The sequence below is a fragment of the Mytilus edulis genome, chromosome 10, assembly GCF_963676685.1.
Source record: "Mytilus edulis chromosome 10, xbMytEdul2.2, whole genome shotgun sequence".
NCBI lineage: Eukaryota > Metazoa > Mollusca > Bivalvia > Mytilida > Mytilidae > Mytilus > Mytilus edulis.
The window spans coordinates 67,965,567-67,992,330 of record NC_092353.1 but is presented as its reverse complement, the minus strand read 5'-3'; the positions used below and the strand labels follow the sequence as shown (position 1 = coordinate 67,992,330).

General features: G+C 31.0%; 1 protein-coding gene across 2 annotated transcripts in view; it reads right to left on the bottom strand.

The window, feature by feature from the left end:
- Positions 1-2,561: 2,561 nt before the first annotated feature.
- LOC139491755 (E3 ubiquitin-protein ligase rnf213-alpha-like) overlaps positions 2,562-26,764 on the bottom strand; it is a 34,219-nt gene continuing 10,016 nt past the window's right edge. For both annotated transcript variants that reach the window (XM_071279590.1, XM_071279591.1), the window contains exons 10-33: positions 25,953-26,151; positions 23,800-23,858; positions 22,958-23,255; positions 21,905-22,006; positions 21,011-21,112; positions 19,660-19,852; positions 18,472-18,765; positions 17,255-17,895; positions 15,981-16,131; positions 15,007-15,227; positions 14,574-14,726; positions 14,122-14,301; positions 11,969-12,575; positions 11,397-11,550; positions 10,458-10,594; positions 9,267-9,341; positions 8,950-9,056; positions 7,923-8,064; positions 7,094-7,292; positions 6,078-6,321; positions 5,468-5,614; positions 4,757-5,031; positions 3,954-4,122; positions 2,562-2,701 (exon numbers count right to left, since the gene is read on the bottom strand). In XM_071279590.1, coding sequence (XP_071135691.1) covers positions 4,056-4,122; positions 4,757-5,031; positions 5,468-5,614; positions 6,078-6,321; positions 7,094-7,292; positions 7,923-8,064; positions 8,950-9,056; positions 9,267-9,341; positions 10,458-10,594; positions 11,397-11,550; positions 11,969-12,575; positions 14,122-14,301; positions 14,574-14,726; positions 15,007-15,227; positions 15,981-16,131; positions 17,255-17,895; positions 18,472-18,765; positions 19,660-19,852; positions 21,011-21,112; positions 21,905-22,006; positions 22,958-23,255; positions 23,800-23,858; positions 25,953-26,151 — 4,747 coding nt within the window. In that variant the 3' untranslated portion in view covers positions 2,562-2,701; positions 3,954-4,055. The remainder of the gene's footprint in view (positions 2,702-3,953; positions 4,123-4,756; positions 5,032-5,467; positions 5,615-6,077; positions 6,322-7,093; positions 7,293-7,922; positions 8,065-8,949; positions 9,057-9,266; positions 9,342-10,457; positions 10,595-11,396; positions 11,551-11,968; positions 12,576-14,121; positions 14,302-14,573; positions 14,727-15,006; positions 15,228-15,980; positions 16,132-17,254; positions 17,896-18,471; positions 18,766-19,659; positions 19,853-21,010; positions 21,113-21,904; positions 22,007-22,957; positions 23,256-23,799; positions 23,859-25,952; positions 26,152-26,764) is intronic.

Genomic DNA, 26,764 nt, shown 5'->3' with positions numbered 1-26,764 from the left:
AAATCTGTATAACTGTGATTTTCAATAATTTATCAAAGTCCAAAGCCCGTAATGTCAGCAAAAATTAGCAGAGCGGAACGAAACTTAAAATTGATCTGTAACTGATGATGGTTAACTCACATACCAGAAATCAGCCCAAAATATGAAGGGGTTTAAAAAAAAAGTCTGTATAACTGTGATTTTCAACAATTTCTCAAAGTCCAAAGCCCGTAATTTCGGCAAAAAATTGTGGGGCGGAACGAAACTTTAACTTGATCTGTAACTTATCATGGTTAACTTACATACCAAAAATCAGCTCAATATCTGAAGGCGTTTAGAAAAAAAACTCCGTATAATGGTTTGTTCCGGAATGACGGAATTACGGAATTACGGAATTTCGGAATTACGGAATTTCGGAATTTCGGAATATCGGACAAGGGTTAAACTATATGACAACGACAACTACGGCCATTAAAAATAGAGTCACCAATAACACTAAGCCAACAACTCTTTTTTATTTTATTTTTCAGTCATTTTAAATAATCTCATGATAAAGTTAACATTCTAAAACTAAAATGCATATGCATCTGTATGATAGTCCTATAAACGTCAAGATATATATTTGTTTATATATATAGAATGATGCGACATAGATTGTTGATACTGACTTTATCAGCAAGAATATCAAGCAAACCCGAAAGTTCGAGTTAAAATTCGAGCTGATGGAGTCAGTTTCCAAATTTGCCATTATTCTGTTTATCAGCAATTTGTTTTAACGATATGTGTTTGCGGTTGAGAATATGATTTAAAATGAATTAATTAGAAAAACTTAGTACAAAATGGTGAGATATTTGTTCTGTTGTATGAATCAACAGTAAAATTACAAAAATACTGAAATCGGAAAGTCCCTAATCATGGCAAAATCCAAATGACAAAACACATCAAAAACGAATGGACAACACCTGTCATATTCCTGACTTGGTACAGGCATTTCAAATGTAGAAAATGGTGGATTAAACATGGTTTTATAGCGCTAAACATCTTACTTTGTATGACAGTCTCGTCAAATTCCGTTATATGTACAGTGATGCGTGAACTAAACGACCTAATAAATAAAATAGACAAAATATGGATACAGCAGTCGTCATCGTGTTACAATTTTGATTTCATTCCCGGTTTTTAGTGGAGTTCGTGTTGTTTCTTAATTATTATTTATAACTGTTGATGTAAATGTCCTTTGGTTTTGTGAGTCTTTGTTTACGCCTGGGTTTTGACTGTTATTGCCTTTAAAAGAAACAAAATAAAATAGCTTGCATTTCATTGATAAATTGGTGCAGATGAACATGAACGCGCGACGGTTATGTACTAGCCCGTGAAAAACATTGCCTTCTTTTTCGAGTATCAAGTCCTCTCCATGATCTAAACAAATATTAGGAAGTAAGGTCAAACGCACACTGTAGAATTACGGATAATTGCTTTTTTATACAATGTGTATGTTCTTATTATGTCAGGCCTAATGTTTTGTTTTAGTATCTGAGTACATCTGCTCCCAAATATTTGTTTCCTTTTTGTTCAACAAACATTATTCTAAATTAATAAGATATGTTATATTTTCTGTACCTTGGAAGTGTATCGAAATTTTCTGTAAGATTGACTTTGTTTCTTCGTAAACCTTCAAAAAGATTTGTACGCATGATGCCTCTCTCTAAAATATTTCTTGTCTGTAGATCTATTAAATTGCCTGTTCTCTTGTCAATGTTGAATCCAAGAAAGGTCATACTGTGTCCATCGGGGTTAAAGAAAAGATATGGATGCGGACTGGAAAAAAAATCTATTGAGTATGACATACCAGTTTTTAATACATATATGTATACATTATATTCAACTCGCATTCAAAACACAATTAAATCATCAAAGCGACTATGCTTGTTTTCAGTCTTTATTTTCCCTTGCCACCCTTTTGTAATACTCCACAGTCCCTTAATATCATGGTTCCGTGGTTTCTGGTTTTCAACTATTTTGGCATTAAAGCTAACTGTAGTTTTCGATACACATGTATGATGCAGTAAAAATTGATACCGTTATATAGTATTACTACTTGGTGAACTGTTTCTCTCAATGGGTACTCAAGCACCATATCAAGTACGTCGATAGTACCAAAGTAAAATATATATAGTTTCATTGTGTTTGCTGTTAAAATTTTGGAAATAATTTAACATTGAGGAATGTTTCTCATGTCTTTTTTAGTATTTTACTACAAATTTGGTCAACGTGGTTATAATTAAGTCTTCAGCGTTTATATGTTATATGTGTTTATTTCAAATATTTAGGCTTCGAACATCTTTGACGGGATTTAAATTGTCGAAATGCGAATCTGAAATAAAAATAATAATAAAAATTAAAAAAAAAAAGAAAAAAAGAAATGCGAATCTGATGCAGTAAAATTGGTGTTGTTTATTGTTATTTCCCATTTGTTTGCTGTAAGCGTAACATAGTTGGCCTCAATTACATGTCTATCAAATTCACAAAAATATAGACACAAAAGTAAACCTCATATTGGCATTGACTTATTTTACCTTGTTTCCCAGGTTCTGCGCATCGTATACAGTTCTATAAAATTATCTACTTGTATTTCAGCCGCATTGTCAGCATCATTTGCATTTTTCTTCAACATGTCTAAGGGCGTTTCTTCGCTTATCTTCAAAGATCTTGTAGAAAAATCCTGATCACATAAAATGATAAAAAGGACAGTTTAAGCAGAACATTTGTTTAAATTTCACAACAAAAAGAAGGGGTTTGCCACAACCGACAATAGTTCACTTCAAGACGCTCAGCAATTCAATATTTTACTGCAAATTTGCATTTAATATATTGAACGATTTATAGTATTCGCAAACAAAATGAACAAGAAGTATGTGTCCAGCAGATTAAGAAAATCTAACACATTACATTGCATAAATTGTAAAACTGCTGATTTTTATTCAGTAAAAACAAATACTGAAAAGATTGTTGGGTTAATAATGAACTCTGTAGTTAACTCAGTATTTGAGGAAACAATCCTTTTAATCAGACTGAGTTTCCAATATCAAAGAATATGTTTAATATCTTAAACGTATCGAGAAGTGCACAATCTCTAGATGTAATTGTCATCATGTTGATAGTTACAAGCTGAAGGTCCATTATGCTTGCTTAACAACATATTTATATGTATGTTAAATATGTAAATAAGGGGTAAATCTGCTAATTAAACTCGTTGTATCCAATCCCTTTGTGGGCAACTACATGTGCCATAAAAATCACCAGGGTTTATAGTTTATTATGCCATATTATATAAAACTCATTTGGATCCCTTGAATGTATTGTTTGTTTTTATCTATTAGTTTGAATGACCCTCTGGTATCTTTCGCCTCTCTTTTATAATAATACCAAAACCAAACCTAGTTCTATTAATTCATACCTTTTATATAGCTTGTATTGACACATATGCAGTTTTTGTTTGTCAGTAACGGGTTCAGTATTTTGCCGATGTTCAAAACTTTTAAAGCAATTAAAAAGAGACGAACGAAAAATATAGAATACCGAAAAACCGTTTTCTGTCAAAATGCAATATTGACCTCATTTGAAAGAAAATTTATTTATCTTAAAGATCTGAATGAATTGCATTAAGACTAAACAAAACATTCATTCAAACATGTATGATATGCATACAAAGGGTAGAAATAAACTCATCACAGATATCAGTATAAAAATCTTAATTTACGCCAGACGCGCGTTTCGTTTAGAAATGACTCATCAGGGACGCTCGAATCTAAAAAGTTAAAAAGGCCAAATAAAGTACGAAGTTGAAGTGCATTGAGGATCAAAATTCCAAAACGTTTTGCCAATACAGCTAATAAATACTTTTTACTTTGCATGAACAATCTTTCGGAATAAAAAAAATACTATTCTTTTAAAATAATACGAGGAATACTTACACGTGACATCTGTATGAGAAATTTCAGCACAAATTGGGGAAATCCCGGTAAATCTTCGAGTACAGCAGTACAGCAAAAATTGGAAACCTCAAAATCTTGTAACTATTTGTCTAGGAAACTAACAAAATGGTACAATTCCGCCCATGAGGGATCTTTAATCCCACAATGTCTGAAATAAAAACACAAATTCACTGGAGAAATATGATATAATATGTGATTAAGATTATAACACAAAGTTGACTGTTGAACCCCTATTTTTTATCATTTTTACCTAAAATGTCTTTTTTGTTCACACATTGTTGTAAATATAATTGAATTTGATGTGACTGTCATACACGTGAGAGGTTTATATAGCTATAAAACCAGGTTTATTCCACTATTTTATACTTAAGAAAATGCCTGTACCAAGTCAGTAATATGACAGTTGTTATCCATTCGTTTGATGTGTTGGGTTTTTGATTTTGCCATTTGATTATGGACTATCCGTTTTGAATTTTCCAAGGAGTTCAGTATTTTAGTGATTTTCCTTTTTATTAGCGTTCAATTTTAAAATTCTTGTACCTTTGTTAATTTTTTACTAGATAATATTAAAACAAGCAGTTTACTGTATTATAAAACACTTTTGAAAATGTGTATATTATGTATAAGTTGTTTATTACTAAGTGAGGAAACCTTACTCATGAAAACATGCGCCTGTTTCATATGTAATGTTGAAACAATATTTTAGAGAAAATATGCAACACATTGTATTACTGAAACAATACGTATACTGCTACCTTATTTTTCCAATTAATATCAAGTACCTCAATAACGTTTCCAGACAATGAATCTGATCCCCTTCCGTTAAACAAGGCTTTACATCATGTAAGGACGAATCAGAATCCAATCTTTTCAAATACTGGTATGGTCTTTGAAAAGTTGTACTTTCAAATTCAAAGCGGTCGAAAATTCTATCCCGTTCCGTAAAACCTTTTGGTTTCTCCCTACCCTTCAAAATTGTGATTGATTCCAATGGAGAACAACATACTATGCTTGGTAAAATGTCAAGGCAATGGTGAATACTATGATAATTTTCACCCTAGAAAAGAAATCTTTAATATATGTGCGACATAACTTATATAATTATATAATAGAAATAATTCATTTCAATTTACAGCGTGTTACAAGTACAGAATTGAGTCATTTAGCAAACCCCGTATCGAGGAACTTGATTCAACAAGTCTAAAAAGATATTAAGAAAACAATATTTTTTTATTGTTTATTTGAATTCAAGCGAAAATCTTTTTCTTATTTTTGAGCTAATCCTCTGATATTGAAACATAATTTCATTTGCTAAATCAAGGAAAGTTGATAGTAAGCGGTTATGAACATTTGTCTTCATTTGCGCATAAAGAATTGTGTCCATGAATTTGATAATCCTGCAACATATTCTTACGTAAAGTTGAATATATATTATTTCGATGGATTTTTCTCTTTGATTTGCATATTGAACTCATAAATAAGTTGAAAGTTACCTTGGTGTCTGCTACAATTGACAACAAAGGCATTGATTCTATTATGTAGTAATCGATGTGTGATTTTCTCCAAATATAACCAGAATTGTGGTGTAAACAGCCTAATATAAGCAATTGGAATAAGAAATCATCGACACCGTCATGCACCTAAAAAAGTCAACAGACGTTAGTTTTTTTTCATATTTACTATCACAAATTGTGCTTCAAATATGTTGTTCAAACTTTAAGATGTTATTCCTATAATTGCCCTCTGCGAATCCCTATTAAGGCAACTAAAATACAGGACATTTGTCTTTATAATTTAATAAAGAATTTGTGACAACCACGCGCATAGTTCGAAAACACAATTATCACTTATTGTAGATATTTGATCTTTGTCTGTCTACAAAAGTTTAGTTTGTTAGATTGATAAGTGGAAATTGATGAAATGATGACAATAACATTTACAACTACAAACAAACACACTCACACTCTGTACAACATCATTGACGTGTAAAGATTTATTGTCTTTTTCTTGTAGATGTCCTTTTAATTTGCTTTGTTAAACTTCATAAGTATTTGAGTTTGATTTTTGCAATGTTATTGAAGACAATTTTTACTTCATATTTACCTCATGCGCTATATCAAAGTGGAATATTCTAGGGTAACGTGTATGAGGTGGGAGTATTTCATCCAGGAGAACAGCAACGACATCGTCTATGTTTATTTTCTTCTCATGGAGTGGGATAGTTAAACAATGGGGTCTGCTTTCTGGTGTAAGTTTCAAAACCTTACTCATTTCCTTTTTCATTCTGTCTTTGAATAAGGTTTTCCCTACACCAGCCCTCGATGATCTAACAACTCTCACCGTACATCTTAAACGAGATTTAAGATTAATGAATGATTTTTCGTTAAAGAAAGGCAACATTAGTATACCGCTATTCGAATCTCATTTCAATCTGATTAAGAAATGTGTAATGTTCCAATTATCAATATGTCTTAAATTCCATGAAATTATAGTCAATGTTATATAACTTTGATCTTGAACAGATACATGAATGACTAAGAATGACATGTCTAGAAAAAATCCCCATGTTTATCAAAATTATCAGTTGTGATATTTAGGCTTCATAATTATGTATTCGAACAGTATTGAAATTAAGAAATGTGTAATGTCACAATTATCAACATGTCTTAAATTCCATGAAACTATAGAAATGTTATAGAACTTTGATCTTGAACAGATACATAAACAGTAAGATATTCTATGGACAAATATCTCGATGATCTCTTTTTTTGTTAATCAACTAAAAAAAGGTTAACTACAAAACAAACTACAAAGTTCTTTCAAACAAGCTGATGTTGTTAAACTTGAATTGTAAGTGAATTAATTTATGACAATGTCCTTGGCCTTCCAATTCAAAATTAAGTTTCGGACTGATTACAATTCCGTTGCATCCGATTTCTTGTTTCTTATTCAAAAAGTATTTATTAGAATCAATCACTGACAAATTAACAATTTACCACTAATACCTCAATTTTGTGAAACAGTAAAATAAAAGGAGTTACGTTTCGATCGGTCATAAATATGAGTTAACTGTATAATATTGTTCAAGTAAATTTAAATAAAGATGTGGCTTGTCTCACTTGTCAAAATCAACACAGCTGGCATGCTTGATATCGAAGGGTGATGTAGAAACTGAGGTCAGTTTTGTTAGAACATAAGATCGCACGTTGTTCAGGTGAATAGGCAGCTGCTGTCTCTGATATTTTGCTAATGCTCTTGAAATAACCGAATGATTTTCATTTTCAGTACTGCATATTACAACAAGTCTGAATGGATTTTCTATAATGTAAAATAAGATTTCAACAGCTGTAGTGTTGGGTAAATTGATAAACAACGAAAACTTTCTCAGGTGTTAGTTGTTATATTCCATGGCTTAAAAGTAGTTTTATTGACATTCAATATATTTAGTAGAAAGAAGTACAGTTTTTTTGTTCTTCTTCTTCTTCTTAGGCATCTTATTCTCGATTACGACCGTACTGAATATTTTCAAATCAGAAATTACTGTGTACTTCAAAATTCATGTCAATTTCCTAAAGAATTCAACATATGTTTTAGTATAAATTATTTTCTTTTTTGTTAATAAACCTTTAAGAAAATTGATGTGTAATTGATACTAGATCTGAATCTTTATTCCTATGGTGTTTAAAGCAATTATTTTCGAAACCTACACTTTTTAAGATAAGATAAGCAATACGTCAACTTCTCGGTACATTCAGTGCGGTGTTTTTATCCCCGCCTTATAACTTCTAATCTTTTACTTTCAAATAATAATGAACGAATATCCTGTTCCATATGTTGTTTGTGGTATTATTTGGATTTCAAGAGAAAATATTTTATATTGTTGCTTACACCCACGTCATCTAGTAGAATTATTCCATATATCTATGTTTTTCTATAAGAAATATTTACCAATGAATTCAGCATCTGTTAGTAATGCTTGCAAAACTTTCTCCGCTCTACTGCTCACTTCATAATCTAGCTGACCAACGTTTACGAGGCAATATATTTGATTGCTTGTATGATATAAAGATCTCCGTAAAAATATATCAACCTAAACAAGAGTATAATGTATCACTTTAAAGCTCAACTTAATTTACTTAAGACATGTTAACAAGAGGGAGGGTAAGCTTGTATTCGTTTCATTGGTGAAAGATTAACTATTTATCTCGTTAATTTTATTGGGTTTCCTCCTTGTTTAATTTATGCTTGAATTCCGTAATTTGGTTAAACTTCGTAACCTTTTTTTTATTATCCGCATATATTTACCGTTGGCGTCCTTTTTTATCATATCAAATCGATACCATTAACATAACGAGTTAATCTTTTTTAAAAAGGAAATTGGAATTGCATGAAAAAAGTAAAATCACAAAAATACTGATCTCCGAGGGAAACTCAAAACGGAAAGTCCCAAATCAAATGGCATAATCTAATGATAAATAAAGGCAACAGTAGTTGATAATATATAAAACACATCAAACGAATGGACAACAATTGTAAAAATAGGGGTAAAGCAGTCATCAGTGTGTCACAATCTCAATCAGATAGAAAAAAAATATTAAACAAAGAAGTATAAAAAGCATCTATCAAGTTTAACAACTACATTCATTGCTAAGAGTCGGGTGTTTAAGTGATTTCATTCATTTCAATGTAACTTTAAGAGAGAGAAAATATCAAATGAATGTAAGTTTGTCAAATGAACAAAACTCAACGGAGTAACTGCTTACATCCACATCATTTGAACTAGGTAGATACATGTCGTTATCATACCACATTTTTTTATTTTTATGCAGGTATATAATTTTTTAAAGATTCTTATCAGAAAGGGGAAAGGCTTTTCTACGGCTACATATAATTGAAATGTCAGGATCTAGTTCGGTGTATAATAGGTAATCATACCAAGTTTGTTCTATTAAAGTAAGCTTAAATTTATTTTCACCGTATCCAATGATGTCTCAGATCCGCACAGGAGAACCTCATCCGACTGTGGTAGTGGCTGATCAAATTCATGACTGTATATTGACAAAAGTGTATTATAAAGGTCACCTACAAAATATTTCAACCGTTTAGAATTTTGTCTGGTTAATCTAAAAATACACGTGTCTTACGCTTTCAGTTTTCATATGTTTGATATTAACTACTAATGCATATTGTACATGTTGTAAAAAATGAGAGAAATGTGTCAACTCCATTTTGGTAGAAACAGGTTTACTATTTATCAAAACGCATAAGTTATAACTAATAACACGAACTTACATTGTTCACAAATAATGAGGTTTGGTTCCCCTTCTTTTAGATACGTCTGCATAGTTCTGTTCACTTCAAAAGTATCTGTAAATATAAAAAAAAACAAGATACGCTTAATCTGTGAAACGATTAATACTTAAGAAATCATTTGGTAGTATCGATTAATACACAAAAAAATAAGAATATCATTTAAACAGATTCTTGTTAGATTTTTCATACCGTGGATTCATTATTATTCGTTGCATACCAATTTTCGTGGTTTTCGTGGGTACAGGTGAACCACGAATTCAAATGTTCAACAAATTACACATTTTCTATAGGATGTGTAAACAGGGATTAGTAAAACCACGAAATTCAATACCCACGAAAATGCAACTTTTCCCCAATCCACGAAATTGATACCCACTAAAATAAATGAATCCACAGTATGCAAATATTTTTTAGACAGTACAGCTAACGGTATTCTGTACCCCGAAAGCAATTTTATTATCAAATTAACTTTCAGTTGTTGAGGTCAGTCATATTGATGAATATATCATTTTCTTACATTATTATATGTTTCATGTAAATGAAAGTCCACTTATTATTAGGAATTTTCAAAATGTATTATAAGCACCCTCATTATTGATGTCAATGTGTTAAGAACTCTAGATCTTCTTAATAACAAGATTGCTTTGCATGGATTACATAGGTTTCAATGTTTAATGCACTATGTTAAACTTTGCAAGGTGAAAATCTCAAAAAGAGATAAATCATTTTCAATATTTCAACAAGGTATGAATTATCAATAAGTGATAGATGGCGACCGAATTGTTCACTTGATCAAGACAAGAGGGGCAATATTCATATTCAAATTGTTCCTATGTAGACGATGTTGTCTTTAGTTATGGAAATCAATCATTATAATAGATGTTGTTCAGTTTTGTTCAGTGATCTGAATGTTAAGATTGATTAAAGTGACAAGCAGAGTCCTTGGCAAACAAGGACTTTGCAAACAAAAGACATATTTAGTAATAAAATAAAATTGGGTCTTTATGATAAAGTAACACTACTAAACAATATACATATATTTGTCAGTAAACCAGTAATACATGTCAAATTGTATATGGATTTATTAAACCTTAGTCTATTGAAACAGAATTTAAGAATATATGTGCGAAGATTTTTTTCAACAAAATATATCATCATCTAAGTTATTACCAAGTTCATTAAGTTTATTTAATATTATCCCGAGGTGTTCAATACTCAAATAATCTGACAAACTTGATGATATCGAGTGCAGGAATTTCTGCCACAACTTCCTCAATGCCTTCTTTAGTTTTCTAGACTCATTTTGACTAAAAATACAGGTAAAATAACAAATTATCTCAATTAAAAAAATCTATAATGTACATTTTTTTTATTATAGTTAAACAATTAAGTGTTAAGGGTCTATTGTGGAGAGTTGTCTCATTGGTTATCATACCACATCTACTTTTTTAAAAGGCAACTTTTACATTTCGAAAATATGAATTTCTTGATGATTAAACTTAGTTCACATAATATTTTATTTTCCATACGCTCAAATTTTTCGGTATTTGATCATTAAACAGGCGATTAAGAATATGTTCATATTGTATTAAATAAACATATTCCAGGAGACCTCAATCTTGTCCTATTTCATTTTGTTGTTGTCATAATCAAATGTACCGAAACATATAAAATATTTTATACGAAAAACACGGCGGTCGCTACTAGTGGAACAGAAACGGTTTATCATTTCGAACCACACGAGTTCGCTCTTTTCGTAAGGTTCGTTAGATATTTGTCTTGTTTAAAGATAAGCTTTTATACAGTCGTTGTATTTTGGTTGTGTTTTTTGTTTTCTATGTCATGTCTGTTTGTTTATGACTTATGAATTTCTCATGGCAACTTTCGCATTTTTTCTGAGGTCTACAGATTATATTTTATTTATTTTCTTCTTTAAGTAGTTGTGTTTTATGCAATGTTTCAAGTAAGTAGTTTGCCTGCCACCTTTTACGTGATTTATGCAGTTTGATTAACGTAGGGTTGATTGCAAATATAAATTTCAATACTATAGGCTTTCCGCCGTAAAGGTTGGTGTGTAATTTCAAACGATGATTCTAACTATAAACATACTCTTTTAAATCTATTTCTGTAACTAAACTGGAAGTTAATGTTGCCATTGTATGTTCGGTGTCAAACCATCCCATAAATGATGTTTGAGTCCTTTCACTTTGGATAACATCGGTTTCCGTATAGGTGTCATCATGATCATAACACCAATCGATTGCTACATAATAAACATCATAGATTGGTAACACATAAAATTATAAATATTAAGACTGGTAAATAATTTAACACCCATGTGTTGTTCTTGGTATAGATAGAATATTCATAACCTACGAAAATATGTAACGAAAAAGTAACATATGCTTTCTTAAAAATACGATGTGTTATGATTGCAGTTGATGTGTTTCCCTTGGTTTAAGGTTGTATCCCGGATTTGCTTTTTGTTTTTTTCTCAATCGATTAATGTCTTTTGAACAGGGGTATACTACTGTTGCCTTTGTGTACTTCAATATGTTTAAAGAAAATATTACCTAATACATACCAATAGAGCTTACAAAAATAAATAAAGCAAAAGAATGGATAAAAAAAAATCACGTTGTAAAGTTAAATAAATGTATGTTGCTTTTATAAGTCCATACCATCTTCAACGCTTTTGCATTTGTTCAATGCTTCTTTAGCCAGTAATCGTGAAAAACCACATTTGATTATTTCCTGTATACTTTCATTTTCAACCTCATCAACCTGTGCATGTTTGCTTTCTTCATCGAGAGAACTACCAGAATCCAATGCAGAAATATGTATCTTTGCTGCTGTCATTGCTGCTATCAGATCATCTCTTGAACATTCTTTCTTCACAGCTGACAGTAATGGATAAATTGAGGGTGGAGGATCAACACAGGTGCCCATTTTTACTAACTGCTGTTGTAATATCACAATTTGGTCGGTTGTAAAGAAATTCAATAAAGGATATTCTCGTCTCTTGTTGTTGATATAATCAAGCCACTCAAAGTGAAATTTTTCTAGGATTTTGGCTAATTTTGGAATCATTGCACTGACATCTTCAGTGTGTTTATCCGTGCGACCTTTTACTGTGAGCATGCTTTGTCCATGTCCAAAATGTAAGAAGGCACATGCAGGTCTATTCTTGTCACAAAGGAATGTGGCATGCCAGTTATTGAATAAGACGCAACCATCTGTAACTAATTTTACATATATGTTTCCAAGCCTAGCCACAGCATCAAATATCTAAAAAAAAATCAATTTGGATGAATAGCCTATTGTCTAATGAACAGATATAGGAAGATGTGGTATGAGAATCAACTCTCCATACTAATAACAATTTATAAAAGTAAACCATTATAGGTACGCATATTTTATGTAGTTTGTTTTTCACAATTGCTATAATATAAAGTTTGTCAAGATTCATGATGGCAGAGTCAAATCGGAAAACAAGGATACGGTGGTGGTCTGTTATTATCTCTTTAGATTGAGGTTAGAATTGATCTTTACGGTTAGTAAATGAAAATAACAATGTCTACATGTGATACGTGTGAAACATTCCTCTTGATATACGTTCTTTATGCACGCTAACAACGATGATTTTAGGCCAAGGATATAACTGTATTTTAACTTGATGAGGTTTGCACCCAAAAGAAATGAAGGATAGTCACACAAGCACAGTTGAACATTGTCTGAGTATTTGAGAATTTTTATCAACGAAAATGTATTAATAAATCAAAATATGAGAGAATTTTCTACTGTACTGTAACAGTTGATTAATTTGAACGGCATCGGTAACCAAGGAAAAATCAAAATGTTACTATTTGATAAATGCTAATTCTTAGTCAAGGGAAATAACAATAAAAGAGAAATTGTTATGAAGTTTAAGAACACTATAAAAATATATTCCATTTCTACCTTCAACAAGTCCACAAAATCGAGAAATGGGAAAAGCTAACGAAAACAGAATTTTATTTAAGGATAGTGTGCAATTGGTAAAGCACCAACTTAATTGTATAAAATGAAACTAAATCAAAACAAAACAGTTATGATTTAACAAAAGAAAATCAACCTATAGAGTGTTGTTGCTTAGTTTTATATTTCCGTTGTTTTCCTCTAATTGTTGCTATGTTTCCCTCTGTTTTAGTTTGATTGTGATCCGATTTTGTTTTCTCTCAATCAATTTATGACTGTTTAATAGCGGAATACTAGTGTTGCCTTTATTTATACTATTATATATATATCTCTATCTATATTTGTTAATCTCCTTGCTGGTAAAGTGGGTTGACAAAATCATTTAATCGTTTGGCAAAACGAATAAAAATTTAAGCGAAAGTTGTTTACTGATTTTGAAATCTCAATTATACATTTAAAGGAACATTGAAAGTGAACTAATGTCATATCGTGGTATCATACATATTTGCTTTTTCGATGTTCTAAGAGTTTTGCTGTTCTTGTAATAGTCTTCAGTTGGATCTTTCGAAACACTTCAGTACACGTTTTAATAATTTTGAATTTAAATCATGTGATGTTAATGTAATTTTTTTTGCTGACAAGACACGACTCAATAAACAGCTAGAATTGAACGAATGCATATGCGTCTATGATATATCATTTGATTGACTTTTTGACTTCAAGGATAGCATAAGGTTACAGGTTACCAGTTATTACACGTGGGCTAGTATTTTTGTTTTAAATAATGACTTCTAATGACTTATAGATTCATTTAAATTGTGATGAAATATTTATCATTAATGCAGTTAACACATGAATAGGTTGAGGAAATCCGTACCAACATAAATCTGTCAACTTCATCTTTTCCTTGCTCCGCTTTTCCAGCAACAAGCATTAGTCGAGATTGTAAATCAAGTAATTGATCATATTTGTAGCGCCGAGTGTTCACTCTTAATGACTCTACATCATCAGAATCGACATCCTGCACCACATTTAACGTTAAGACTTCTTTCAGTGCCTGCACAAATAAAGTGGCAGAGATAAATATTAAATGTATCTACGACTAAAACATGTCACTGTATGATATAAAATACAAAAACTCATTGACTTAGAATATCCTTTTATTAGTTAACAATAATTTGAAGGTTTCACTTTCAAATAGCTACAACGAATCTTACACTTGTTTTTTTTTTATTTAAAAGGAGAAATATTCCTTAATAAAATGTAATCCACTCTATCAGTTACTACTATCGTCACATAATCATTTACTATATTTCACAAAGCACTCACCGGTGTCCTGCTATGATTATTCATGTCTGAGTTTCCAACCTCATATATTCCATTTGAGTTAATAGCTTTTGTCTGTGACAAAGAGCTTATTTCAATGGATCCGTGTGATTTTTTCACTGATTTAAACCAGTCCAAATGTTGGATGGTATGTTTCTGAAATATATGGTGTACAGTTTAAAAACTGTATTTGATCATGGCATGAATGATGAGTTAATCTACTCATCCAGGCATATATGAAATATAACAAATAAAACAACAATCACATAAATAGCAACAATACGATTTATCATAGAAAGTAATAATGTTAAAGAATGCAGAGCTAATCAATGTTAATAAATGAAAATAACGCTTTATAAATTATTACATACGTCGTAAACTCTTTTACTTCAACGTGTTTTATTTATAATTTTTACTTAAAATGTACAAAACATACCAATTTTTTGGGGAGCTTCTTATCAGTTTCCAATTCCTTCCAAACAGTTTCACATAGTTCAATAAATTCCATATCATTGCAGGTCTCGTTTAATGAGAATATCAAAGGAGCATACCCAGTTGCTGCAGAATGCAGAACCTGGGCTCTGTCAACCTCTATATCAGTTTCCCCGGCTGACATGCTCGCAAGATCCACAAATACGTTGAGTTCTTTTAATCCACCTGTTAATATTAAAATTAGATTGACAAGGAATATAGTGTTTAATAATAAAAAAAAAGGTATGCTAACTATAGATGTGAAAATTAAACTCAGTTTGATACGCATTTATCCGCAAAATGTCGATAGATATCTAAATTCCATACTTTGTCGGTTTGTCCCTTATAGACATATCATGATTTCTAATGACATTTTAATCTTTGGGGTGAACAGAAGAAACACTACGAAAACTTCTTATCAAAGCCAGTCACCTTGATTATTAATTTGCAACTGCAAAAAAAATATGTATTGGTCAGTACCGGATTCTTGGAAAGCTGTATTCAACGTGAGAAGCGAACAAATTACATTTCAACAATTACAAGTACATGTACATCAAAGCACTAAGGTCTTTATTATTGGCATTTACCGTATTAAAAGGGGATACTTAAATGAAGAGTTAAACAAAGGCGTTGTTTTAACTGAATTGCATGCAGCGTGTTATTTTATACATTTGGTGCGTTTGAAGCATCTCCTTATTTTACCCTCATAAAAATACGTGAAGGTACTATAGCGTTCCGAAATAAAGGATGATTTAGTATCTGCACACATGAATAGCTTTACACAAAACATGAAATGATATCAAAAGATCTGCTGCACCAATCTTAAGTATTATGTTATAAAAGCACTACCATGAATTTCCGTTTTTTCGTTAATTGATATTTCGAGTACAACTTTTGTTTGTTAAATGTATCTGAGTATATGAATAATGTTTGACTTACTCATAGATGTTTTAAGCCATGTGACAAGAGGCTGACACCTTGCAAACATGACCAAACTCTCAATTTTTTTGTCATCTATGCGTCCTAGTATAGAGCACGCTTTTACTAGACTATCATCAAATGTTTTCATGGCTGCATCTTCCCCATCCGTCTGAAATAATAATTCATAATTGAATCATGTAAAAGTTGTACAAGTTGTATTTTAAAATGCTATATTTTAGGGGTTCCTTTAAAACATATTTATATATAGTTATAAGAATATTCAAACCACTTTTAAATTTAAAAAAAGGCAATATTTCGGGAATAAAAAGTAAAAACAAGTCTACACAGAAAATATGTTACATTATGTTGACGCGTCACGTTAGCCATATGAGGCTATGTTTGTGAGTATGCCTGATAGAAAAAGTATTTCCTAAAAACGATAACTTAGTATTTATGTAAGCATTCGCCAATTGTTTATAAAATTATATCTCTTCGCATTCATTGCTCATGTAGTTGCAACACACAGGCCAATGTAAGCGAAAAGGGAACCCAGCATTTTTTTACTCCACTATGCTAGGTTTGAACTGCCCGCCAAATTAATCCGAAAAACGGTAGCCTAGGTAAACTTAAATGTTAAAATGTCTACGATGCCATTTTCAATCATTACACACGCAAATTATTATATTCATTGGCATACTGATTGTTCTGCACTTTCTTTAAACAATTGAAAAAAAACACAACATCTTCATTTTGGCGCTTACTTTCTTCGAGTGATATGTAGTGGAGTTAAAGGTTGCATTTCTGTAAATATAGACAATGCAATATCCCATAAGAACTCCCCTTGGAGCTAAAACTGTTACACTTTTACTGTGAAGTTGTGTGAAAAATTATATTCTAGAATAGAAAGTTGATATGCACTACTATTTTATTTAAAGGTTAAAACATAGGGCTGTGCAGCATATTTTAAACATTTATATATGCACTGAACTAGAGTTTAAACTTATACGAAAATAGTGTACTACCCTTACCTTTACTTTTTAACTTCTTCAGAATTAATTGTATACCGCAATATATCTCTCTTAAAAAAGATGTGGTTTGAAAAACAGCTGTATTTACAAAATGCAATCAAAAAGGGAAATACCCACTTTCTACTGTTTTCGGCGATTTAAAAATCGTATCTTAATATGGTGGTTTACAAAAAATACACAAGCCTTTAAACCATATATAAATTGATATTTAGCAGCGATTGTAAACGAATTCTGTTTTATTTTAAAAGAATAGAAACAACTTACCATGTTTATTATTTCGTTAACATGACTGAAATCACCTTTTAAGTCATATATGTGGACAATCGCCATGATGGCTTTTGCACCTTTTAGACAGTCAAATATCATTTTGTGATTCTGAAATTGATCAAGTCGAATTTGAATCCATTGTGTATCCCCCCTTGTGCTAGAATAAGCAATCTCTTTTCGTAATATTTCTGCAATTTCAGTTTCTTCCTGGTAAAAGTAATCTTCAAATTCAGTAAAAAGCAGATCACCAGTTTTTAGTTTGTAACAAATGGAATTCCAAAAGGTATATGATGGTTTCCAGACTTCTAGGATAATTTCATTGATTCTCAATTTTTTTCCTTTGTTTTTCTTTACTTCTCTACCCGTCTTTTTCCATATTTGACTAAAAGAGTATATCTTTGTATACAGTAAGATTTGCGGAATGACGTCCATATCGAATGCTTCAAATCTCAGGACAGTTACAAACGGTTGATACTGCTGTATGTCTTCAAAATTGTTGAAGAAATATGTAGGGATGCTGTGATCTCCTGTTGGTGTCTCAATACGCTCTGCTCGTTTTAACCTGCATACTTTTTCCAACGGTATTTCATTCGCTTGTTTAAAATCTGTAAGTGCTATTTCTATATCATCTGTATTCCCTAAATTAAAGTTGATTATATTGATATACAATTATCATTGATAGAAAAAATATTAATTGATTTGAAGAAATCAAAATGGAAATGGAGAATGTGTTCATGGGACACAGATGATGCCTTCACTTGCATATATCATTATGAAGGAATATGTCTAGAGAACTGGAGATGTTACGCAACGGAAATCAGACTTGCTTTGCGTTTCTGGTCACAATCATGAGTATAAGTCTGTATCATTTCGTTGAGGAAAAGCAAAATTATAGAAAGGAAACTTATTTTGGGACGTATGGACCGACGAACGGAGATACTGACGAAAAAGGATAACACTTAACTCGCTTTACCGACGCGGATCGATGCGGCATATAAATTATGTAATTACATACTTATACTCTATTGTATGATAAAATTACGTACAGCCCTTTTTTCAATAGAAATGTACTTTCATTTAAAACAATACATGAAACTATATTAAATAAGTAGAATTAACATACAATAACAGGTATATTTAAGATGTATAACAAAACTTTAAAAATAATATTATTTTTGCAAAATTTTGTTTCATTTTCTTTGGAAGTAAAATACCTTCTATCTTTCTACATACGTAGACGAACTCCTTCACATATGCTAATGTTGTTGTAAAAGCCTCCAGTTCTTTTTCTCGAATACATAAAGTTGTTTCAATAAACTCTGTTGCAAAAGCATTTATTTCCTCTACAATGGATATGAAGTTCTGTTTGCCTGACAACAAGATCTTCAGAACATCTAATGTTATTTGCCCTTGCAGAAGTTCGTTACAAGCGTCACTCATAGCCTTGATACACACGTTCATATACTGCAGACATTTCTCATGCAGTGAATTTGCAAACTCAGGGTTTTCTGTAGAAAGAAATCAATTAATTAGAATACATCTAAGCATAAAGGATAAACATATAACACATGATAAACAATATCAGTAGGTTCTTCGTTAACATAAGCAATAAAAAATGTCATATGTTTCGTAGAATGATATTATGCGCAAATATATAAATAACAGATAGCTGAGAGGGTGATAAAGCAGATTGGTACCTCGAGAAAACATTGTCAACCGTGGCGACTTTTTTTCCACTACATATGTACTGAATGTCCTATCATACGTGTCTTTTACAGATGAATTTCATTTAAAAGTATTTTCTAAGACGTCACATACATATCAACATTAACAAATATTAGAAAAATCTACAGAAGTGAAGCAAGATGTTTTATTTTTTTTAATTTTGTCAGTCAAACAATAGAATCCGAGCCAAAACGTAGAACTTAAGCATTGTCTTTAATAACTTGATGTAAATTCTGTTCATTGTCCATTAAAAAAAAATGTCACCCTATTGGCTATGTGATAGAATAAATTAACACCCTCGTATTAACCAATCAAAATATGGCATTATAACGTGAAGTATAATAACATTAATTATTTCACATACATGTATGTAAGCACTTCTTAGTTGCTGTACATTAAGGTATGTTCTACATCTTCTTAAGAATACAAACAAAATGCAAAAAAGGATTTTTTTATTTGTTGTTCTAAAGACTTGTCAATCAAAAAATAACAAAGCATTATAAACAGTGTCATACTTTAACTTAAAATATATAACATTCCATAACTACGAAACATGAAAAGAAATAAATTTATACATACACATTTTGTTTCAAATATTAAGTTTCTAAAATTCAAAAAGAGGTCTTACTTTCGTCTATTTGTGAAACATAAAAATAATTGTGTAAATATCAACTTACTGCACATTCTCACAAAAACAGGAAATGGCGGCCATGCCATTGCATGTTTAAGAAAAGATTTTTTGTCTTTTAGTTCATTTTCGTTTACATTTCTTTCAAACACATGTGACACAAGTGCCCCATAATATTTCGATTGGTTTCCTTGATACTCTTGATAACTGTCCGGCAGGTCGTGAATGCACACATAAACAGCCTAAAATTAGACAAAGCCAGCATGATGGAATTTTGAAGAGGCACTTATTGTACCTGTTCTTAATAGCAAAAGTTCTTAATCGAGTTCTATGTAATGATGATGAAATATATGGGTTTTTTTTCATTGATTCTGCCAATCAATGATAGATTTTTTAACTACAATATCTTTTGATATCCGCCATTATGTTTTTTTGTTGTTGTTAATATCTTAATTATTAATGAAAAAGTACTCCTGAAGTCTTCCAGAGGAGAAGCGCGTCATTGGTATCTGGAAACCCAGTCCCACAATTTTAAAGACGAGATCATATTCCCAGACAAAAATATGAATGACTAACATAGCGAGACTAACTGGTTTGTTTTAACTAACATCAGTGGAGATAAAGCAAGTATAGCATTGCTATCAATCCTCATTGCACATTAATTATCAGGAAAACAAGTTTAAGAAAACCAAGTCACGACGTTGAAATTGGAAAGGAATGAAAATATAGATCAAAATGAGTTTGTAGCAATCATCTCTTAATCTTCGTTACAGTTAAAGACAGTAAGACCTGTTGGATGGCAATGTCAAGCAACATATTTCATACTTGTTTTTTATGCACTAGAAAAAAAATCCTAGCTCAACGGATATACCAAGCAAAAAATATGCACGTCTTTCCGCAAATAAGGTTATAATATTGCGTCTATGGTTCGAATCAATCTTAGAAAGTCTGATCCAAACCAAGATCATTCAGAAGTTCCTTAATACAGTAGGTGAGTAATAAACAAATGTTAAATAGAACATTGGGCTATTACTAATTCTTCTTCGTAATAGTCGAAAGACTTAATTCCAAATACCTTCCAAAAACACTTTTGTTTTCCATTGTCATTCATAAACTACTGTCCTTCAACTTATTTAAATGTGTTATTTTTCTCCATATTATACGGGATTTCTGGAATAAGACGAATCGAACATTCACTATAAATGTTAAATGCATAGTTGGAGGGATGAACCTTTGATGAAAAACGATAAAGACAAATAGCAAAAACAATAAAACTTTATTATAAACCTGTGTTATAGTTTAGTATGTGTTGTCTTGCAATAGAATTGTTCTGCTATCTTTATGAGGATATATATGAAAACAAACCGCTGCTATATTGAGTGATAGGAGTTAATATATACCTCTAATGCACAAATACTGAGAATTTCTTGTAATGCTGGGTGAAAAGATTCTACTCTTGAACAGTATACGTCTATGATTTCTTTCAGTTTGTATGGTTCTTTCTGTAATAAAAGTAGTACATTATATATGAATAAGATTCTTTTTTAATAACCTGTAAAGTAGGTTTTACCTCAGGTTTCAAGTCGTAAATATGAATTCGTCACTTAATGGAATGTATACTATAACATGTAACTGTTAAGTTCTGGTGGTCGTTTGTGAGCATTTTGTACAGTTCGAAGCCACTTTGTTGTTTCCTTGACGTCAATATAAATACAGTTGACAGCAAGAAAAGAAAAAATATCTATCAAAAGATAGATATACAAGATAAAACTGACATATTAATAAAAAGTAATAGCAATTCTTATCGCCTTTTAATATTCGACTTTGAGTGTTACTGATGTAGGAAACATACAAAAGCACTTTGGACACTTTAAACAATTAAGCAATGTTTTCATTTACTACTACACTGAGTCGATAAGGCTGCTATTCCGACAAGTATGCTCATATTTTGTTTGATTTTTGATACATGTAGATAATTGACGGCACTTGACGCTATTTCGTGGCTCTAGATTTTATTCGAGTTACCGATGAGAACCACCGACCCCAGCAGGATAACTAGCTTTAGACCAATACATCAATTATCATAGTCTTGAAAAAAACCTAGCAATCCTATATTGAGCAAAATACGATATCAAAATTAAGTTCCTGATAACGTGTGCGTGATCTATAAACATATAGGTGAGTGTCTATTTTCAGATTAACATAGCGTTTAATTTTCAATAGATCTACTTTTGATAAGAGGCAAAGTGATAATGGTAAAATAAATTATGTACAAATCAATTTAAAATACTAACCCATTTTTCCAGGCATGTTCTGAAACCCGTTTGCATATGCTTTAAGTAATCTGTTTTTATTTTACCATCTGGAATTTTGATGTTAAATGATTCATCCCAAAGCTGCAAAACAATGGTTGCATTTATAAATGTTTTATAAATATTTTGATATGAGCGTCACTGATGAGTCTAATGTAGACGAAACGCGCGTCTGGCGTACTAAATTATAATCCTGGTACCTTTGATAACTATTTGCATAAAAGCAAAAATCTATAAACTAATTAAATACAATCATGTTTTCACATTAGACTAAAGAATGTGTTTTGTTTTCATATCATTGTTTTACTGCACTTTATTTACTAATCTTGATGTGTCCCTTTATTCAAAATCAAATAATTTCCTAAAATTGGTCAAATTATAACGACGGTATAATTGTTCAAGTACTCATGATGAAAATTATATTGATAAACAATCCTACTAAGTTAATGGCTTTCTACGAAACAGTTTCAGAGGATTTGCATTCAAAAGGTGTTATTTTCAAAAAACCGATTTAAATAACTCAAATTATAGCGGTATAACATAAGTTACTAGTTGCCCAATGATACAACTCAGAAGGAAAGCTTTGTACGATACGGCCTCAGAGGAAATGTGTTTTCACAACGTGTCATTGTTAAAATACTACACAAAATTTTAAAAGTTCCAATTCTCCAATAAAAAATTTCATATCAAACTTACGATAAAAAAGTAAAGAGAATATGACAATAAATATATTTTATGTAAAATGTAATCTTGAGTATTGATAAGTTTTAACGGACTGATGGAGGCCATTACCATTTCGAACTAGTTGCAATGCCACCAGTCCGTTTAAAGGCATTCATGGAGCATATAGTTTTCCGAATTAAAAGAATTAATCTTGTTTGTTCTTGTCCACAATAACGGCAGTCATATATTTAAGAGTCAATTGGTTATCAACAGCAAAAAATCATTAGCAGATGGTCTGAATGATATCCAGCATTGAGTGATGGCTATCATGTTGAATAAGATCTATGGAATATAAAGTTTGCAATTAATTACCTGTATCCATTTTTCTGTATCTTGCCACGTGTCAGTTTGTGCAACATCCAGTTCATATGCAAGTCCTTTTTTGAATTTTTCAAACATGTCAATTGGATCAAATTTCAATTCGTTTAGTTGTACTTCGTTCGTAGAAATTGAATTAAAAATCCAATTGGCAATAATACAAAATGTTTCTGAAACAGCGATCCAAAGTCTTGTTCTCAATTGTATGTCAACCTTGGTTGAAAAGAAGATTAAGTTCAGAACATCAAATCCAATAATGTAAGCTCGTTTTGCCTCGTCAAATGAGTTCAACCTGCAATGTAGTCTGACATTAGTATAGTGCTAGTAATGAAGCTGTTGATTAAACACTCATTTGAAGGAAAACTATTTCACTATCCATATCGAGGCTTTGAATATGTTAGGATAGCCTGATTAATATATATACTTACACTGATATTACAGTCATGCGTTAACAAAGTAAGTGTATTACATTTCGGACAGTATATGGTAAATTACAAAAAAAATATATTAATTTAATTTTTGATAATATCCCCATCCGTTATTTGTCAAGAATCCAACCATATCTTTTTTCATATGTTCTCTTCTCCCGATATATTTATTGTAGGAGAAAGAGAGCCGATTAATTTTGATGCATAGCTTTATTTCTGGGTCGTTTACGCAATTGTTGTAACTACATCTCAGTTATGTAAAAACAAAAAATAACCTTTAGATTGAAAGGTTTGATAAATGACAGAAAGTAGTTGTATCAAAGGCTAATGGAAGTGGGGTGTCAGCATAGGCAATATGTACATTTTTGTAGGACGTAAGAGAAAGTTATATAAGGTTAATATGCTTACTTTTGTGTATTCATTTTCAGTAACACTGACGAAACAGTGGTAAACAACTGTTTAAAACCCTATAAATAAAGATAAAAATGATTTAGAATGCTCTTCAACTTTGTACTTGTTTGACTTTATAACTAATTTGATCCGAGCGTCACTGATGAGTTTTATGAAGACGAAACGCGCGTCTGGCGTATTAAATTATAATCCTGGTACCTTTGATAATTATTTAGACCTGTTGTATTTTTTTTCATTGGCTAATCATATAAGCAAAAACTATGTACTTGTCGTGTTTACAATTTATTTCAAAATTGACACTTATTAGACGAATTCACTAAAATAGAAACAGTAAAATAATCAAGATTGTTTATGGTAAAACACATTAACACTTTGTAAGTTGAAAAAAAAATCAAACACAGTTTTAAGAATCTATTAAAAGAAATGAAACTAACTTGTTTTTCGTGTAAATCTTTTACTGAAAAGTCTTTACCCTTTAGAAACAAGAAATTTATAATGGGTAAAAACTTTTCAGTAACAAAACATGCACTACAGAAAAAAGTAATCTTGAGAATCTTATTTTCCCAATTATGAATGTTCAACTATCATCGTAGTCTAACCAATTACCATCTGCAATGAATAATAAGTGCTTGCATGATTCTGTTTTTTGTTATTTAAAGAGCTTCGAATTACAAGCGCGGCAAAATATAGTTTTGATCGGTGTCAATAAAAGTAATGTGCTTCGGATCCTTTACGAATTCGTATGGGTCAGTTGTGAACCGCATAACGGATTTATCACACATGATACTTTCCTTCCAAGTTGATATAAATAATATACAAAAAAAATACATTATGATGTCACAACCAATAGAATACTTGGCTTTATGCATGAGCTCCATTTGAAATCCACTACCTCTATACGGCTGAATAGGAGGTCTGAAATGGCTTTAAACCAATCATAACGTCACTTATAGACCCAAAAGGGTCCGGTGTTCTAATAATGGTTTTTATGTTTCCCTGTATTATATAATATTTGGTGAAAAACACAAGTCACTAATCTATATCTAATAGATTATTTACGTACTTACTTACTTTATTCACTCGAGGTACGATAAACTGTATTAGTGAATTCATAAAATGGGATATATTTACAAGTTTGTAATTAATAAACTTTGGAAAAATTTGACACACAAAGATAACCGCAAATTGCATGAAACCAAAATTTTAATCTACCTTAAACCAAACCTTTTCCTTTTTATTTCTTTGCCATGTTCCTTGAAAAATGAAATCTGAGACAAAACCTTTATATGACATATATATTATAGGATTAAAATCACATATTTTTTTCTAGAGGTTATTGATGTGTAAACCACGGCGATTAACTAACAAGCTGAAAAGCCCATATGATTCCTTAACCAAATATTCGCGACTTTAAATTAACATTTGTTTTTGTAATGGCAACTATAAATACCATCAAATTCAAAATTGATAGGTCGTAACTGAGGAGTTGGCCTCCATATTGAATTTCTAAAACCCATAAATGTTCGATAAATGCAACAGAACATAAAATGAAATAGCACCTACCTCAAAAAATTCATTTTAATGAGATATTTTCCGAATTTGAAGTGCACAAGTAACGAGACAATCTTTCGTTTTAAAAGTTTTATTCGTATGACGTCGTGTTTTCATTGACGTTAATTCCGTTAATCATTCATGAAATTTCGCGGAATTTTATTTTAATTTTAATTTTATTCGTTTTTGATGCTTTAATGCGTTATTTCTTTTTTTGTTATATATGAATTGGAACAACTGTCATGGATTGGTTTTTCAATTTTAATTTGCCGAAAATTCTGGTATCCCTGCATGAATGTCACATTATATAGAGCATGAATAGATCACAGTGAGGGTAACGAAGTTGATTTTAGAAAAATAGTTTATCGAAGTGTAAACCAAAGAAAAATGACCAATCCAATCAAAGTATTTATAGATATGCAAATCATATAAGAATGATTATTAAATATTTCACTTCATAACGAACACTTTTATGAAGTTGCATGTGAATGTGGAAACAAACTAAGACAAAGTGGCGGTACGACACACAGATTGGAAAACCTTTTGTCTTTTTTTTATAACAGTAGATAAATGTTTATTTGAAAAATAACTAGCGTTACCTGCATTGCGTCCAAATTAAGTGTTTGAAATGTGTTCACGAAGTAATATACTGCGGCCATGATAATGTCAATAGGAATGATTGTGTCATCTTTGAGTGTTGTCAAATCCTGAAATGTCATGGACGCAACCACTGTTCTTGCTAATAAGAAGTCAAGCTCAAAGAATGGTAATAGAGATCCAATCACTTTTTGTAAAGACCTTTTCAAAATAAAAGTAAACAAATTTGCATAAGTACACTGTAATACTTTTTCCTGTATTTCAAGTTCCATAATAATACACAAAAAAAATGAGATAACAGATGTAGTTATCAAAAACATTTTCCACTTCATCTGTGTTCAAATCCAAACTACCGAAATTATTAATCAAGCGTAAATATCTAAAATAACGTTAAATAACGAAGCTTATGCACACATATAATATCACATTATGCAGCAAGAACAACTGACCCATCTAAATTATTAATATTTAGTTTTCTTCAAATGTTTTCATTGTCTCTCTGTTTGTCTTCTTATTTTTTTTTATTTTTTAGTCGTGTTGTGTTTTCGAGTTTTGATATAAGTTTTCTTTCTACACGATATACCGTATGTTAAGTATAATTTAGTGACAGCAGAACCTATGAAGTGTGTATCTTTTCTTTCACTACTTGATCATAAAATATTTTTTTGAAACTAATTATGTGTAAATAAACGTAAAACAAGACATTAAAGTATGTGTTTATTGTTGAAAATAATTCCAATAAACTTGCATCTTATTTAACAACGATTTTTTAGGCCTCTGTCGTGTTCAGGTCAATTGAAGCTTAATCCTAGCA